Consider the following 19,763-nt stretch of genomic DNA (forward strand, 5'->3'; position numbering starts at 1 on the left):
GGCTACGGGCAGAGCAGCAACAAGGAGGGAGCTGCAGCCTGGATGCTGGGGCTTCCCATGAGGAGCGAGGTACTGCGGGCCCACGGAGCCGCACAGTACTTCTCCCTGCGTGCTTCAGGCTACGCCCTGCCCTGACACCAGGGACCCGGGTTCGGCGCATCCCAGCACTTCCTTCCCTAGCTGTGGCCACACGGGAAGGTTAACCCTGGGATGTGCCAAGCACCAACCGCAGGAAGGTTTGTGGGACATGTCCCAGCGCTTTCTTCCCTGGCTCCAGCCCCACAAATATGCCTTTTGCTTATTGGCAGCTCTCAGATAATAGTAACTTTTTTGCTGGGAACCAAAAGGTTGCTAATAGGTGGAATCTACTGTAATTAGTTATCTGAAAAGACAATCTCAAATCTAGCTAGAAGGATACTTCAGACAATGTAGTCACCTTTAAATTGTCTCAGTCAAACTACGCCACTGCATTACCTCATCCACCACCATTCTGGGGCAATGGCATCCTGGAGAAGGTTATTAAAATGAGCCAGTAAAAAACTGGAAGGAGAAAAAGGGAGGAAACGCTGTTTTACTTCTCAGGAGGAAGACAGGCCAGTGGTTAGGGTGCTAGCTTGGGACCCAGGTTCGGTTCCCTGAACCTTCACAGACTTTTGTGATCTCTGGCAAATCACTTAATCTCTGTGTACCTCAGTCCCCCATCTGTAAAATGAGAGAGACAGTACTTCCCTACCTCACAGGGATGTTGTCAGGCTGAATACATTAAAGATTGTGAGGTGCTCAGATACTATGGTAACAGAGGCCATATAAGTACCCAAAATAAAGAGGATATGGTCATTTCTTGCTAGAGAGCCCCGTATCACATTATTAAGTTGAATTAAGAATCCAGCATGAAACTTCATATATCCCTTTAAAGTGAAATCTATCTTTCTCTGTCCGAGATCAAGCAAATTTGCTGAGCTCTCTATTGACAAACTGATAGTTGCATTCTCTGACAAGATAACTGTCAATCTCAAGGGCCAGTGCCCATTTTGCAGCCTCATCCTTAGAAATTCTGCCTAATCTAACAATCAGCCTGGACTGATACTCTGCTTTTCTATTTCAAGCTGAACAATCTCATCAATGGCCGGGTAACCAACCGTAGCGACTAAGACGAAGAGAAAGTGACCGAAAGGCTGCTAGGCCACGGAAAGAATAAGATTTCTTGAAGGAAGTGATACACTGATGACAACTCTTAATTCAAGGACTTGATATCTATTTAATTTAAGTTGTCAGAACATGTTTAAAATGCCCAGTCTGATTTTGTCACTTATTTCCTTGGCAAGATTTCTTTCCCCTCCTTTCCAACAGAGGCATTATGTGCCTAGCGTTTTCTTTCTTTCTCCTTAATTTTTAACATTTTAAATAAATTTGACGTTTGTGAAAGGCCCTAGATTGACAGCACAGGAGCACTACATCTTTTTTTTATTTATTTTTTCTCCACAAGTTAGAGAGAACTGCTCTAGATGCAAAAGTTCAGTGCAGTCTTCTGGGCACATGTAACCCTTGGTTCCTCTACTAAGATTTCCAGTTAGTGCAATAGTGATAATGACACCTGTCCCCTGGGACTTGGATCCTATCTCCGTATCCTATTATCAACTGCTTGGGCTACCCAGACTCTAGGCACCTCCTTTGCAAAACACTAAGCGAACACCATCCAAGCAAAAGATTCAGAAATGAACAAATCATTTTTCCATCTATAAAAGCCCACTGCTAAAATTTAAATTAATCTAAAAACTGGACTTTGAAAAGGCGACTAGGAACTGAATCCAGAGATCCAGAAGTGGCCAGATTCTGGCCCATGTTAAGGTCCCTTTGGGCTGCAGAAGTGACATAAAGGAACCTTAAAGCCATCCTAAATGAGTACACAAGGATTCCTAGGAGGCGAGGGAAACCTTCAGCTGGTGTAAAGCCTGCACAGCCAGCTCTTGGCCCCTCCCTATAGATGTATAGGTAGGTATAGGTGGTTTCTTGCACAGGGGGTGGGGGGACTGCCAAAGCACATGGCATTCCATCAATCCTCACCAGCATAATGGTTCCTAGGGAGCCATTACAATCAGGTGCAAACTACAGTGGTCAATCTGGGCTTGTCCAGATTAAGATTTAAGGTGTTATGTAATGCGCTAAATAACATATTTGAAAAATCCCAGTAGACAAGGCATACTGCCTTTAACACATAATGAACTGGCTAAGTTAAAGCCAAGGGTGGCAGGGATGGGGGTGGGGGGGGGTGGCGGAGGGTCTTTTACTCAACTGTCTTAGTATGTAGCACCTGTTGAAGTCTATGCTAGATCTGTAGAAGATGGTAGCTAACTCCTAACACCACACCTTTAAATCCTAGTCTGACAGACTAACATGCAACCAGGACCATCTTCATCCCCAACCAGTCCCACAATCCAAGAAAGAGAAAAGGTGAGGTAGAGTCACATTTGTCTTCCACCCCCTAGTGGGCCCATGCTCTGGTCCTGCAGTAGTGACCTGCAGCTGAAGCGTTAGGTCTCTACTTCTCTGTTCACACACACCTACTTGTATTACTGTTTTCTATGGGTTTTTCCCCTCTTTGGTCAGAACTGTAGTGACTTTGGGCCACATTTTCAAAGGTATTTAGGTACCTAAAGGTACAAATGGCACTTACGAAAATCCCACTAGGCACCGATCTTGGGATCATTAGGCTTAAACTCTAGATATATGCAGAGGAAGGTCATTTGATTTCATGGAGGATTTTGATATTTCAAAATTTAGTTTTGTTCCTATTTGGAAAAGCCCTTAGATCCCTGACTTCACGGCAGTCCACCTGACTGGTTGCACCAGAGCCGCGGATCCTGGGAGTCCCAGCTGAGCGAGGAGTCTTAGAATGCTGGCTCCCAAGCTCAAAGTGCCCAATGGGCTGAAGGGGAGACAGGAGCCTGGAGGCAGTTCTGCAGCAGCCCACCAGGCAAGCTGCAGAGAAGCTGGGAATGTAGAAGTCTTTCTCAATGCCAGCATGCCAGCTGAACCACAGAGAAGCTGAGAGGCATGGTAGCTTACGAGCTAGAGCTCCCAGAGCTTGCAGACTCTCAGTTCCAAGCGATCCTCCAGGCGGGCTGCCAAACTGCAGGAAGTCTGGAAAACCAGGCTGCCAAGAAGCTGAATGAGCAAGCTGGTAGGAAACCAGAAAGGTTTCAGAGAGAAACCTGCCTACTTTCCATCAGACTTTTGTTAAAATCAAGCCACCTCCGCAAAACATTTTTATTTCAATGAGTCAGCATTCTCCTATGGAAAAATATTCTGCCAGAGAATTTCTCACCAGTTCTACTAAATGCCTTTGTAAATCTGGCCCTTTTTGCTGCAGAGAGGTGGAGATCTTTTTCTTAATCTAAGGAGAATATACCGTATAATAAACTTGAAATCTTGCTTCTTATTGGCAATGGCCTAACCACACTGTCTGTGAATATCTGATCATATTCAGATTCAAAAATCTTGCTTATCTATTCATATGGTCAAATCCTGGCTCGCGGATATCAAAGGGAACTTTGCCATTGACTTCAATGAGGTCAAGATTTCACCCACAGCGTTTATTATGCTTTCCCCTAAGGGGTTGTGAGTACTGCCGCTATAATTTTCACATATCCATTGTATTTCCTATTTTCAGAGGCTCTCATTAGATTTGATTTGTGGGATTAAAGATGACATACTACTGGAATCAATTAAAAATCAAAACAAATTTCAAGTTAGTATAAACATATGTACACACAAAAAACTAGTGGGAAAGCAAAATTGTACCTTCCAAAATCCTAGTTCACTAATGCCCTGCTCGCCTATAATGCCAATCCAACTTTAGAATGGAAACGCTAACAGGCTGTGTTATTGTGATGCAAAAGCACCACTACAATACAGTTTCCAAAAGGTATAGGAAGGTCGTGCAAAGCATCAAAATCCCTTGGGATTAATGCTGCTTTAATAACGACCTTACAACTAATTTGGAAAACAGCAGGTAATTCAGCCCTTTAGGAGCAAGTGGCAAACTCACTCAGTATTCATAACATTTGGAATCTCAGTGTATTCTTGGTATAGTGGACATGCCTACAAACAGCATTTGTCTTACACAAGTAGCAGTCTAAAATAGATTTTTCCACATTAAGCATTTAATTCAATTCAGTTTCTTTGTAATGGACAAAATCTTAATTTATAACAGACAGTTTTAAGGCACTACTAATGCTATGAAGAAGCGAGCAGAGCTGGTTGGGAATGGCAAAAACGGAAACAAGATTAAGATATAGCAGTTTAATTTCCCACACAATAATGCACTACCAGCTGTGTAAACTTTCTTTAGTTAAACAAATGCTCTAAAAGCAAACAGCTAGCAGATTTATGTTGTAGCTTGTTTTCTCAGCAGTAAAGTCTCCTTAAAAAAATCATTAAATCACCCCACCCCCGACTGTAAAATGAATTTAAAGGTAACTGTAAAACAAATGCATGAATTTGATAAAGCAGGATTCTGAGCAATTTTTAAATTCAACTCCTTAACTGTGAACTCCTGCTGACACAGCTAAACTCCTGTCACATGTACTGCACGCTGTCTGAATGTACTGAACAATCAAAACAGCAGCATGTAATATACCATTATAGCAGACTGACACATGCAGACACTGCCAGCTGGAATCTTTGCTTTTGTCTTCTAAAGGAGAGGAGACAGCTCTACCTGTTGACTCCAGTAACATGCACTGCTCATTCTGTATAGTTTCCTCTTCTGGAAACTCTGAAGTGGCCTTGTTCGGGCAGATGTGCTCATGATAGTTACAGATGGAGATCTCAGCCTTGTCCTGTCTTTTCTTCTTTTTTTGATGTGTTGATGATCAAGCAACTGGCTACTAGAAGATGACATTTCCTCTTTGTTGTCTGAAGCTCTGAAATGCCATGAAAACACTGAAATCAGTCAAAAAGGTCAAGAATGCTCAATATATAAAGGCAACCTCTCACAACTAGTAGATTTACATACTCAAGAGTATTAGCCCCATAATTCTAGAGGCGCCCACAATTAACACTTGTGTTTTAACATACTACTTCAAGAAATCACAACTGGTGGCATAAGAAGTTTGTCATTGGTTTATTAACATTAGAAATTCCTTTTGTGACACTGAAGAATTCTTATTTATTTTGTTCACATTTTCTTTTCTATTCCCAGACAAAACCTATGCTAAAACTGAGTTAAGGTTGAGAGTACATAAAGTTCCTGGAATTATAATACTTGCTTTTAGAGTAACTACACCAACTCAGTTATGCATTTTACCCTTAAAGCTGAGAACTCTATACCTCAATTCATGACATTTCCCTATTTATCCAAATTCCTTTGAAGTAAATGGAATTAGACTGGCATAAGTAACGGAAGGATCAGTAGCATTAGGATACTTAAATTAATTTAAATTATTTGGCAAATGTAACTAAATAGAAAAAAAATACTATAAACCAAGGCTCATTCAGAATAAAAGATATCAGCCTAGTGTGACACATTTGTATCAAGATTATAAACTCTATTTTGTATTGAGTGTTCAACACATGTCTAATCTTGCCTCAGACAAGCCCAAGGAATTGCATTCTATACAGCAGCCCAGCCCAGGAAAGGTATTTGACATCTTATTGAAGGACTATGCTGAGAAGCTATCAGCAATCTGGAGCCACTGGATTGGATTGTGTCTCAACTGCTGTCTCCCACCCTCAAATGAACAATGGTTTTTCTACACAGGGGCATGAGCATGACTAGGGGAGGGAGGCTGGAGTCTTCCAATAGAGCCAGGGGTTCTCAAACTTCATTGCATCGCAACCCCTGTTCTGACAATGAAAACTACTACACAACCCAGGAGGGGGGGCCGAAGCCTCAGCCCCACTGCCCCAGGTGAGGCGGGCCAAACCTGAGTCCCGTCACCCAGGGCTGAAGCCCTTGGGCTTTGGCTTCAGCCCCAGGCGGTGGGGCTTGGGCTTTGGCCCTGGGACCCAGCAAGTCTAACACCACCCCTGGTGACCCCATTAAAACAGGGTCGTGACCAATTTTGGGGTCCCAACCCACAGTTTGAGAACTGCTGCAATACAGCACATGGTAAGGAGACAGAAATGCTATTCTATTCTGAGGAGCATTTACAGGAGAGAGAGAGACAGACAGAGAACGAGAGGGACTCCACCCAGTCTGAACACAGACAAACCCTGGACTCCCAGTCCCAGATGAGGCCAGATCAGACCAGGATAGGGTGCATTGCCAGGCTTTGTTGTTTTCGAAGATCTGTTACTCAAGAGCTTTTAAGAATAGTCACTCTGGATAAGAAATTCCACTGCTAAACCTATATTCCTTGCTTTGTTACCAGGTACTGCCTGGGTTAAAACAGAAGCCCAGCGAGCCCTCAGCCTAGGAGCAGCATGTGTAAGTGGGGGGCTCTGAAGCACTGGTTTCAGGGGGTCGGGTAGCTGGACTGCAGAGTCCCATCCCCCAAGGAAAGGCCAGGCACAAGATCTAAGCCTGGGAATGTGCCTTACAGACAGAGAGCTAGAAAGAGTTGTTAGACTCTGCCCAGACCCAGTTGGTTTTGAAGCACATGGGACCCAGCAATTAAGTCCCCTCACAACAGGGTAGCATCAGTTCAGAGAGGTACTGGGTCAAGTTGTAACACCTAACCTCTATCACATGTGGATTTCTCCAAGTGTAAACATCTCACTAAACTTGAACCACATGCATGCTGCTTATGAACCAACACTCATTAGCATGCAGTATTTTAAAAAGGAACAAAAACGATACTGTGAGAAAGTAATAAAAAGCCAAAAATAGTACAAGCACCCATATACGATAGCAGATATGACTAAAAGCAGCTAAATTTGTGTTACTAAATTAGAGCTGGTTTGCCTCATCAGACCAATTTCAATGCAATATAAGAATCCAAAATACCCTCCACTTGGGTGGGAATGAATCAATAAGAGTGCATTTAACTTTTATAGTATCCTGCTTTATTTTGTTGCTGTAGCAACATCTGCCTGCAAAGTTAAAGGCTCACTACAAAAAGCATTCAAGTGCGTGTTAATTTTACGACATCAAAGACCACAAACAACAAAACACTGAATTGCCTGAGAAATGTCAGCAGATGAGATATTCACGCCCTGATTTCATAATAGGTAATCTGTCTGCACCAACTCCTGTTATTTTTTATCATCTTGTTTGATAAAATCCACAAATCACAGATTGCTTATACAACTGTTAAGTGATAACAGGCAATAAAACAATAGAAATGAGCTCATTACAACACCAACAATCAATCTTTTCTGACAACTAGCTCTAAGCTGCAAACCGGGGCCCTACAAAATAGGACTGTCTGCCTACAACACATTTCATTTTATATATATTATAAAATGATTGTAATATAAAAATGTATACTATATTACACATACATGACTTGGTATGGTATGAAGAGTATTTTTTGGCATGAGTCACAATGACCACTTTATTCATCAGTGATTAAGTCAATGGGTTAAGTAGACGACACCAAGTGCTAATAAAATCTTTATACCACCCAACACTATCATGTATTCTGTACACCATGCGCCACATATTAACAAAAAATTAGAAAGTTATTTTAAAAATTGATTTCTCTTTTTTTAAATTACTGTTTCCCTCCATCTGCAAAGTCACATTATTTGCAAAAGTCCAAACGCACACACTTGTGAAGACAAAAACTTCTTTTAAAGCCTATACAAATTTATTTAAAATAGTTTTTCTACACATAAAAATGTCACTACTTTATACAGTCTGATCTCTCATGACATGACTAACGTCCAGTTTCCTGGACAGAGGTGGCCGATTTCTGGGATCCTGCTTATCTCCTGTAGCCCATATCTCTACCTCCTAGATTATTATATCCCCTACTACACACTATCCCATGTTCACTTCCATACCTCACCAACCCTTGAAGTCTCCTTGCCCTGTGGACTCTTGCTCCTTCTCCATGTTCATGGTCACAAGCTCTTCTCTTCCATTCCTCCCCTTAAGGTCTCCTCTTGATGTTCCCTGACTCCCATTTCCCATGTCATTTAAAAAGGGTGACATTTTCTATTATTGATAATTATCAGAGTTTAAAGGTTGAGAGTATATGGACAGACAAAGTAGGCATTAACGGGAGGAGCTACAGAGTCATACTACACAGCTGAGATGGGTGGCAGAGGCCCATGGTATCCAGCCTTCCTGCTAAGCCTGGTTGTCTGGTCCCAGAGCCTAAACCAGCAGCCTCGTTCTATGGACCCCTTCCCATTTCTCCAAGTCCCAAACTCCACTCCACAGTGAAGGTCTTACACATTGTACTTTATTTTTAACAGTTTCTGTTTCTTTTTTCTCTTTTATTGTTATTAATAGTATCATTAATAAAAACAGAACTAATTGTGGAAATGAGTAAGGAGTAGGAGGAGAGGTCCAAGAAACAGGGAAGATGGGCTGGGACTTGGGAACTGGGCAGCACAGTCAATGACTCAGTAAGAAGCCCTGTTGCCAACCCCAGCTCCTTGCAAATTCTGCCTCCCTAATCCCAGCTGCCGCTGCTACCTCTGGTCCTGGGCTTTGGCCATATGGCGGCAGGTTCCGCCCCCTGGCCATGGGGGTTTGGGATCTAGCCTTGATTCCCAGCAGTGCAGTGGTGGGCTCCAGACCCAGGCTCTGGCCGTGGACTTACCACCACCATTCTGCATCGCTCCTGACGCCCGCTGCCTCCTCCAGCCCCGGACCTCGGCCATGCAGCAGCAGGCTCCATCCCCCAGTGGTGGGCTTGGGCCCTGGCCCCGGCCCCCAGCTGCACAGCGGTGGACTCTGGTCCCAGGCTTACACCCCACTGCCCCGCCCCCCCTGCATCCCCCAGCCCCTCATCCATTTCCCCCATTGCCCTTGCTGCCTCCCTAACCACCTCCCCATCCATGGCCTAATCTGTCCCCAGGCTTGCCCCAGCTTTATAAGTCTGCTGTGAAAAATGACATTAAACATACAAGTATCACTTTTCACAGCAGCAGACTTACTAGCTAGCACATCTTTAAAAAGAAAAAAGAAAAAAAAGACAGGCAACCAAAAAAGCACAAGAAACAACAAAAAAGACAAGAATGTGCAAAGCACCTTATTTGTGTTTCTGTTCTGTTTAAGTCCAATAAAGATTGGGTGACCAGACGTCCTGTTTTTAGAGGGACGGTCCCGTATTTCAGCCCTCCTGCAGGTGTCCTGACTTTTTCTTAAAAACGGGCGAACTGTCAATACTGACGGGTCCTGCTGCCGGCCGGATCCCTTTTTGCAAGCCACCCACCCACCAGCAGTGAGTGGCGAGCTCCAGTGACCGACGATGGGGGTGGGTATGCAAGGCAAAGCTGCAGCCAACAGGGCCAGTCACTGCCCCTGCTTGTCCATCAGTGCAGCCCCCACTACGTGCCGGCTCTCGGCCAGCAAGAGCCCGCCCCCGTCCCGTTTCCGGACCGCACTGGCTGCGAACTGCAATGGCTGGTGTGCGCGGACAGGCGCCACGCAGTGGCCGGTTACATGTCGCCTCTGCTGCCCTCCCATAGGCCCTTTAACATGCTCCCCCTCTCGCTGTCCTCTCCCTGCTTTGCCCCTTCACCATCACCCGTCCGTCCCCCCCCCAGCTCCTCCATATCCCCCCCCGGTGGGGCACGTCCCGCTCCCAGCTCTGTACAGAGAACCAGCCCCTGGTCGGAACACTCAGCTCACCAACAGCCTGGCTGGCAGGCTCCTTTCTTCCCCGAAAACCCAAGACTCTCCGGCATGTGCCAAAGCCCCCCACAGAGTGGCATGGGGAAGCCTCTCTGCCCCTCAGCTAAGCTCTGGAGTGGCGGGGGCTGGGAGTGGTGGAAGCAATTTCCAGCCTGTTCCCACCCCGACTCTGCAGGCTCCACAGTAGCGCCCCAGGCAGGGTCTTCACACCCTCTTCTGCTGAGCCCCTACTCTGTCCCCCTGGCACCCTCCCCTGCCGAGCCACCTCTCTGGCCAGGTTCGCTGAAGCCCCTGCGGTCCCTGGTGCACAATGTGTCCTTAGGGCTTAACCCTTCTTGCCTGCACTGTAGTTGGGGGACAAGTGGTGGAGGTGTTACCTGCCTTTCGACAGTGTGCGGGCAGGAAGGGACAAGCTGCTTCCAGCCACAGGGGAGGGGGAAGAGATGAGTTCTGTAAAGACACGGTTCCAGGTCATCCCTCTCCTCACCCCCGCCCCATGGCTGGAAGCAGCTTCTGTCCCTGCCTTCCTGAAGAGTGCCGAAAGGCTGCTGCTGGCCACATTCTGGTGTGAACCCTGACAGAAATCTAGGGAGGGGGGCCATGTGACCCTGTGTGGCCCCCCCACATGTTGCCCTGGGATGACGCGGTACCAGGAGAGGCAGGTCTGTCCCGGGGGCCCAGCCAGGCCTGGATGGCAGAGAGCGCCAGACAGGGAGTGTTGGGTCGGTTGGTTCCCCCCCCCCCCGTTCCCCCGTGTGAGAGAGGTATACAGGAGCGTATGTGTGTGCACATGTGATCTTTGCCTGTGTGAACCCTAAAGCCTTATAGATAAGACAGTAAATAACAAGAATCCAACTACACAGTATTTCTTTATAACAGGGGCTCAGTCAACTTGATGTTAATTTGAACGGTTATATTGCATAGTTCTGATTGATTGCTGTTAAACTCACTTGAATATGTGTAATTTTACCAGGTGTCCCGTATTCAGCATAGGGAAATATGGTCACCAAAAATAAAGAATAGAGACAACTGTACATTATTTTTATTGAGTATTCAAAAAAACTCTATAAATAAATTACAATGATTTGGACATGTCTACAGCCATATTTATTTCTTTTTTCTAAATTTAATTAAATATTTTAGGAAAAATGGTCAGAGCAGCCACCAAAAAATTTGTTGTGAGAACCCGTCTCCCCAAATCCACTGAAGTAACACCTGTGGCTATGCTTTCTCACAAATTCTTGGTACAAGAAAGTAAAGGTCTCAGCACCAGTAGTACTGTTCGGGGCTCCAATACAGAGTCTGGTTTCCCTGACAAAGTCGCCCAGATGGACTCCCCAACCCAGGTTTGAGGCATCCATTCTTACAAATGGAAATTCAGATGGCTGTCAAAATGAGACTCTACAAGAGGATATTGGAAGTTAACCACCACCAGATGGGGAATTCTTGAATTTGCTATGGCACTCTCAGCAGTGCTAGCAGATTGCCTTTTCCTGTTCTGAAACTGATGCTTAGCCAGAATTGCAGAGCCCACATTCTCAGTAAGAGAAACAGATTCACGTATGTGCAGGAGGCCATAAGCCCAGAAGACTCAAAAGGTTATTTTCATGCCTTTGTTGAAGCTATGTATTTTTGAATGTCTCTCTCCTGGTAGGAAAGCAGCCAACACTATAGAGTTGACAGCTGCTCCTATGAAAGTTAGTCTCTATGTCTTAGTGAAGGAAAAGTTCTATGCCAAATGAATTGGGAATTCTCCCAACAAGGAGAAGCGATTCTTGATTTAGTCCTAAGTGGACTACAGGATCTGGTCCAAGAGGTTAATACAGCTGAACTGCTCAGTAATAGTGACCATAACGTAATTAAATTTAACATCCTCGGGAGATGAGGGGAGAGTAAAAGAAACCCAACATAGTAGCATTTAACTTCAAAAAGGGGAACTACACAAAAATCAGGAGGCCAGTTAAACGGAAATTAAAAGGAACAATCACAAGCCTGAAATGCATGCAAACTAAAAGAACTAAAAGTGTGTGTGTGTATTTATTTTATTATATATAACAAACCCCCAGGAGGGCCAAAAAAATGCCACCATGGCTAAACAGAGTTTAAAAAAATAAAAAAAAAATAAAAAAGGTAGTTAGAGACAAAAAGATATCTTTTAAAAATTGCAAGTCAAATCCTACTTAGAAAAATAGAACAGAGCATAAATTCTGGGAAGTCAAGTGTCAAAGGATAAAAAGGCCAAAAAAGAATTAGAAGACCAGCTAGCAAAAGACAAAAAAATTAAAACAGCAAAAACAAATGTAAGAACATCAGAAGCAGGAAGCCTGCCAAACAAATCAGTGCGGCCACTGGACGGTCGAGGTGCTAAAGGAGCATTCAGGGAAGAAAAGGCCATTGTGGAGGAACTAAATGAATTCTTTTGCATTGGTCTTTACTGCAGAGGATGCGAGGGAGATTCCCACACCGGAGCCATTCTTTTTAGGTGACAAATCCAGAGAACTGTCCCAGATTCAGGTGTTGATAGAGAAGGTTTTGGAATTAAATTTAGCAGTAGTAAGTCACCAGGACCAGACAGTTTTCACCCAAGAGTTCTGAAGGAACTCAAATATGAAATGGCAGAACTGGTATGTAACCTATCACTTAAATCAGCCTCTGTTCCAGACAAACAACAGATGGCTAATGTGACACCAATTTTTAAAGAAGGCTCCAGAGGTGATCCTGGCAATTACTTCAGTGCCATTAGAATTCCTTGAGGGGGGTCAACAAACATGTGGATAAGGGTGTTCCAGTAGATATAATGTACTTGGACTTTCAAAAAGTGTTTGACAAGGTCCCTCACTATAGGCTCTTAAGCAAAGTAAGGAGTCATGGGATAAGAGGGAAGGTCCTCTCATGGATCAGTAACTGGTTAAAGAGAGGAAACAAAACAGTAGGAATAAATGCTCAGTTTTCACAATGGAGAGAATTAAACAGCCGGGTCCCCCAAGAATCTATATTGGGACCAATGCTGTTCAACACATCTAATAAATGATCTGGAAAAAGGGGAAAAAACAGTGCGGTGGCAAAGTTTGCAGATGATACAAAATTACTCAAGATAGTTAAGTCCAAAGCAGACTGCTACGAATTACAAGGGATCTCACAAAACTGAGTGACTGGGCAACAAAAAGGCAGATGAAATTCAATGTTAATAAGTGTAAAGTAATGCACGTTGGAAAACATAATCTCAACTATACATACAAAACGAAGGAGTCTATATTAGCTGTTCTTCGAGTGATAGTCCCTATATGTATTCCAAACATGGGTGCGCATGTGCGCCATGCTCTGGAAGATTTCTGCAGCAGTGTCCATTAACCTGCATGTGTGTAGTACGTCACCTCGTGCTCCAGGCAAGGTTATATGAGGACGTGCGGGGTTGCGCCCCTTTGGTTCCCTCTTACCACTGCATTGGCCTCCGTGCTCGTAGTTTGTCTACAAGAGTGTTCTCATCCGTTCCTGTACAGTTCATCATTTCTCTTTGTTTTTCTTGTAAAGTTAGTTATTAGCATTAGTGTAGTTAGTTCCCCTCGCCCTACTTGGGGCCCACCCCAACTTCATTGGGAGTCTATGCCCTTGGTTCCGGGGTTAAAAAATGGTGCTTTGTGCCTTTGCTTGTATTACCACTCAAGAAAGAGAGCTTGGAGTCACTATGGATAGCAGATTAAAACATCTGCTCAATATGCAGCAGCAGCCAAAAAAACTAACAATGCTAGGCACCATTAGGAAAGGGATAGATAATAAGACAGGAATATCATAATGCCACTATATAAACCCACTGTACGCCAACACCTTGAATACTGTGTTCAGTTCTGGTCACCTCATCTTAAAAAAGAATTAGAAAAAAGTACAGAGAAGGGGAACAAAAATGATTAGGGATATGGAACAGCTTCCATATGAAGAGAGATTAAAAAAGACTAGGACTATTCAGCTTGGAAAAGAGATGACTGAGGGGAGATATGACAGAGGTCTATAAAATCATGAATTGTGTGGAGAAAGTCAATAAGTAAGTGTTACTTACCCCTTTGTATAACACAAGAACCAGGGGTCACCCAATGAAGTTAACAGGCAGCAGGTTTAAAACAAAACATAAGGAAGTACTACTTCGCACAACACAGAGTCAACTTGTGGAACTCATTGCCAGGGGATGCTGTGAAGGCCAAAAGTATAACTGGGTTAAAAAAAGAATTAGATAAGTTAATGGAGAATAGGTCCATCAATGGCTATTAGCCAAGATGGTCAGGGATGCAACCCCATGCTCTGGGTGTCCCATGTCTCTGTTCTGTTCAATCTCTCTGAAGTATCTGGCATTGACCACTGTCAGAAAACAGGATACTGGGCTAGGCAGACCATTGGTCTGATCCAGTATTGCCATTCTTATGTTTTTAGGAAGAAACTCACCGAGGAGACTGGGCCTTGACAAACAAGAGATTTGTGGTTACCCGTATCCCTAGGCATCTTAGATGGGCCACAATCACCATGATGCATTTGGTGAAGACTTGAGGACCACACTGAAGCACAAGGATTGTGTGTCTACCCAGAATCCAAGGTACTTCCTATGTCTAGCCCTGACTGAAATGTATCAGAACATATTTCTGTCAAGAGCTTAGAATCAATCTTGACAATTTATAGGAGTAACAACGGCCAGCTTAACCATACAAAACCTGAATTTCCACCTGATTTTGATCTGGGCTCTCCATTATAATAAAGTTTGAAGACTCACCCGTTTAATTTGAGATTAGAAAATAATGGGAGTGAAAACCCTCTGGAGTCATCAGCCAAAGGCAAGCAGCCTTGGAGAAGTGACTAAGTGAAGGATCAGTTTGCACTGGACAACTGCCCAGATCCATGTTGTGATTTCTTAAGGGTGGAAGAGAGAAAGATTGAGGAGGGTCTGTTGGCAGATAAAAAGTCATCTGACTTCTTCCTATGCTTCAGATCTGATGAAGGCTCAGATCACGGTGCCTGTTCTTTAGATTTCCCCCCCTCAAGCTCTGAAGGCATTTGGTGTGCTGGTCCATCTAGACATTTTCTCATGATGTTCACCATCTGCATCAAAATATTGTAGGACACCACAAAACAAGAAGTAACAGAATGGACAATGACTATTCTAGAACAAGAAATGGATGATATCCAGATCAGAACTGCACATCACACGGACAAACACCAATCTGGAATTGTGCAATGACTGACACGGACCTAGCTGTCTTAAGCCAAGCACCAACCTACTAATCAATTTTAAATGTTGTTTAACTATAACCTATCAACTAAATAGAAGCATTTAGAAAAACAGGTTGTCTGCAGTGCAGTCAGGATGAATAACCATGCAGAGACTCCAATGCTTAGTCCCAGGAAAAAGAACTGAGAGCAGTTGGAGACTAGATCCTTTATATACATTTTTCCCAGTTTGGATCCATGGAGGGGTGCATCTCACATGTGCAAGCCCAACTGTCGTTGTTTTCTAGACAAAGAGGAGTTAAGATGCCTGCTCCCAACAGTGGGGATCTGTCAAGAGTGTGTGCGCTCAGTCCTCACAACTTCATTTACAGGGGGAGGTTACAATGAATTTCTCTTTGTTTACTCTTTCCACCTGCTGGCAAAAGGATATGATGTCGGGAGCTGCATTAAGCAAAGTTGGAATACAACAAAAGCAAGGCTCATTCTCATGCAAGTTTTCCTCAGCAAGGTTACCTCTTTAATGTTAATGAGCTGGGTACAACTCACAGGGCAAATCTTACCCTCTCTTCAAACACAGATGGCTTTGTCCATAGTTAAACAGTAAGTTTTTGTTCTAATGGGAAGGAAGGATACAGGGAGCCTATATAGAGGGTTTGCAACCCCCGCCATTCTGCAAATGTTGCCTATGCACCATAATGGGGGGGATGGAGGGGGGTGGGGCCACTGAATCAAACGTTAGGGGTATATCTACATTGCAGCGGGGAGTGATCCTTCCAGCCCAGGTAGACAGGCTGGAGCTCCAGCCTGGGCCACACTACTAGAGTGAGTCTGTCTACCTGGGCTGGGCGGCTCGCTTCCAGCTGCAATGTAGACACACCCTAGGTGGACCTACCAACCAAACCCTCCTGCAGCCAAGGGAGCTCACAGGGGTTACCACTCTGTGCTACCATTCTGTGCACTGGCGAAAGTCTTGGTTCAGAGCAGAACATTTTGCCCTCTGTGAATTAAAAGTCAATCCGACCAACACAAGTGGCTTGGGTAAGAGACAGGAATTCAGAAGCTCCAATGTTTGCTTTTTAATGTGTTCAATTTAGTTTGTATGGACTGCTCTCTACCAGTAGTATTTCACTGCTTTGCAGCCCTCTCATTCTACCCTCTTCCTCTGACAAGCAGTAAATGCTTCTCCAGAAAACAATGCCTGCCTCCACGCCCCACGGATGACAGCTATTACACACAGTTGGAAGGTGGTGAAAAAAGGACTCACTCTTTTGAAAAATACTCCAAATCTACTGTCAGTGATTCATTTATTTAGATTGATAAAACAAGAGACACGTGTATGAACACTATGTGCCTCCAACAAATACAAAAAACACGAACCCCATAACATAGTTCTACTAAAAATCAGACAGCACAAATAAACCGAATTCCCCCTTCTGCTATGTATCACCCTCCACAATATTTCCCTTTTCCACTTTCTATTTCAAACCTCAGTTAAACATGTTGAAAATTTCTTACATTACTTGCAAACAATCAAAAACCTATAAACCCTATAGCAAGTACATAACAGTGCTCCCCCACCTCCTCCCCCCAAGTTTACATCTTTTGGGCTAAGACATGACAGCAAGACTATACTAGAAGAGTAGCGTACAGCAGAAGGCAAGGAATTTCTCCTCCCTCCCCCGCAAGTATAGTTTAAAATTTGACAGATCTCATTCTAAAAAGTTCCGAAAATATTTCTAGAAATAAATTTGGTTAAACAAATCAAAGATAACTTCTGAAATCACAATATTATGGTTAAGGCACAGGACAAGGAGTCTGGAGACTTCTCTTCTGCTCCAAACTTTGCCATAAACACACTCTGTGACTTTAGGGGAGTCATAAGGGGCCTGATTTTCCACAGATGGCAAGTATTCTCTTCTCCCACAGATATCAACAGCAGTTGTGGGTACTCAGCAGCTCTGCAAAAGCAGACTTCTAATCTCTCAAGATCACACACCCTCTGTGCTTACATTTTTTTGTAAAATAAGGATAGTACTTACCTCAATTTTGTTCTGAAGCTAATGTTTATTAGTACAGTATTTTAGATGCAATTTGTAAGATCTTGCATCTTGAAAGATGCAATTTGTAAACAAGTGCAAAATGGCATCTTGACAAACATTTTTCTGCTATTCATTTCCACAAAGTAATATGCTATAATCATGCAGGAAAGTAAATTATCAAAAAGATAACTCAATCACTGAATGTTTGCAATATATAATTATGATATCTTAATATTTTTTCTTATTAAAGAAGTGTTTTCATTGTTAAAAAAGGAAAGTCATCACATAAAACAGGACTATTCTCAGACAACATACTCCAAAGTCTAATCAATTACCATATATACTTGTTCATTAGCCCATTCGTTTATAAGCCAACCCCCCAAGATGGATAAGTAAAAATAGCAAAAACTGTATGACCCTTTCATAAGCCAACCCTATATTTCAGGGGTTGGAAAATGTTGGCTCCCAGCCTGTCAGGATAAGCCGCTGGGGGGTCGGGACGTTTTGTTTACCTGGAGCGTCTGCAGGCACGGAGCCCCTCAGCTCCCTGTGGCTGGGAACAGCGAACTGTGGCCACAGGGAGCTGAGGGGCTCCATGCCTGCAGACGCTCCACGTAAACAAAACGACAATGTATTAGATATTCAATTCAATGATTCCATAGAGCAGGGATCGGCAACCTTTGGCACGCGGCTTGCCAGGGTAAGTACCCTGGCGGGCCGGGACGGTTTGTTTACCTGCCGCGTCCACAGGTCCGGCCAATTGCGGCTCCCACTGGGTACGGTTCGCCGCTCCAGGCCAATGTGGGCGGCAGGAAGCGGCGGCCAGGTCATCCCTCGGCCTGCGCCGCTTCCCGCAGCCCCCATTGGCCTGGAGCGGCGAACCGTGCCCAGTGGGAGCCGCAATCGGCCAGACCTGTGGACGCGGCAGGTAAACAAACTGGCCCGGCCCGCCAGGGTGCTTACTCTGGCGAGCCACGTGCCAAAGGTTGCCGATCCCTGCCATAGAGTTTAAAAATCATCAAATTTTGGTGCAGACCCATTTATAAGCCGAACCCCGCTCTTTGACGAGTCACTTTTTTACCAAAAATATTCGGCTTATGAACGAGTATATACGGTACATCATTGTCGTCAGAAGAATTCATTCTGGCACAATAAATACAATTTTAAGTCTGCAATGATGAATGATCTTACCTACTGTGTTATTTTCACCCCACTTCACAGCTGTGTTTGTCATATGAAGATTTCACATGTGTGTAATAGTCTGTGGAATTTATGGCAACCTCAGGAACAAAACTGATAAAATATTTTAATGTCAAAAGCAAAGCTGCTACCTTTAATTAAGTTCAGAAGCAAAAGTTCTCTCCTTTTTATATTTATAACTGTAAAATTACTAGTTTCGACTGACTTAACATTACAAAAAAACTGCTGAGGTTACAGTACTAGCCTGTTCTCAAGAAACAAAAATTACACCACACAGTCACCTACCTGAGAGATATGCCATTGACCAGTTGTTTCTGCTTACAGGACTTGGAAGAGAGAGGAGAGGACGTGGGGGACAGATTGAGTGGAGCAATTAGATTATTGATGATTTCACTCAGCTGAGCACTCTGAAAAACACAGTAGCCGAACTTTTCATTCACACCAAGCATCAATCTAAAATGTGTCCCCTCAACCCCCATTTAGTATTCTTGATCTAGTTTTCTCCATGATGAACAAGTAAACACAAAATCTCTGTACATATCAAAAATGTTATGCTTGTTATTTCACAAGTCATATTTTGAACTTTAAAAACCAATACATTATGTTTGTTAGACTCTTGTTGAACCACTGCCAAGGACACAGTTTAGATATTTTTAGAGCAATATATTTAAGAAAAAAAACCTTAAACTTGAACCTTTAAGTAACCTGCAGAACACATTTTAACTTACATAATGATAATTATGATTAATAATGGTAGAAGAAACTTTGCACCTGACGATACAGCTGCAGTTCATGACTTCTGAACTGGGCTTCAAGATTGACTCAAGAGAAAAAAAATCTGGCTTCCTACTTTTTATCGTATGTTCTGTTGGTTGATAAAACAAAATAGTTTGGTCATTTAAAGAATCCTCTTAGTTGCTCACTTTGGTTGAGACGAGGTATAAGAATGACCAGTTTAGGTACAGTCAGAGCTAATGGAAACAAAAGGATGCTAGAAGGGATATAAATCCATACCTTTATTCTTACTTAACGGCATGTTCAAAACTACACTGCAAGACCCCATATAAAAAATTTTGACTTCAAGAATTGCGTGAAACATAGATGCAGTTAATTCTTTAAGACTAAGAATTCCTTCTTATGAAGTGATGAATTGTGGACAGAGTCCAGATAACATTTCACAGTGTCTTTGAATGTCAAACCTTAATGGTTACTCTGACTTCAAATTTACTCACTAGCTTATTTAGGTGAAACTGACTTAGTACTAAATAATTTGATTTTGCTAATATAAATTATGTATTGTGACGGGGCAAGGCCAGATGGCTCTAGTAAGTAGTGGGAGACAGAGATATTAGCCACAGGCTAAACAAATCCCTGTTACCAGGATAAGCAAATGGCAGCTGCTCCAGGTCAATTAAGACACCTGGGGCCAATTAAGATCTTTCGAGAAGGCAGGGAAGACAGCTAAGTTGATTGGGACACCTGAAGCCAATCAGGAGCTGGCTGAAACTAGTTATAAGCCTCCCAGTTAGCCAGGTGGGCGCACGTGTCAGGAGCTGTAG

At 43.6% G+C, this 19,763-nt stretch overlaps 1 protein-coding gene across 2 annotated transcripts in view; it reads right to left on the minus strand.

The window, feature by feature from the left end:
- KANSL1L (KAT8 regulatory NSL complex subunit 1 like) overlaps positions 1–19,763 on the minus strand; it is a 92,658-nt gene that overhangs the window by 37,326 nt on the left and 35,569 nt on the right. For both annotated transcript variants that reach the window (XM_029910488.1, XM_029910487.1), the window contains exons 4-5: positions 18,490–18,611; positions 4,721–4,925 (exon numbers count right to left, since the gene is read on the minus strand). In XM_029910488.1, the coding sequence (XP_029766348.1) occupies positions 4,721–4,925; positions 18,490–18,611 (327 nt within the window). The remainder of the gene's footprint in view (positions 1–4,720; positions 4,926–18,489; positions 18,612–19,763) is intronic.

This window comes from Terrapene carolina, unplaced genomic scaffold (assembly GCF_002925995.2).
Source record: "Terrapene carolina triunguis isolate 2854851 unplaced genomic scaffold, T_m_triunguis-2.0 Scaffold62, whole genome shotgun sequence".
Lineage (NCBI taxonomy): Eukaryota > Metazoa > Chordata > Testudines > Emydidae > Terrapene > Terrapene triunguis.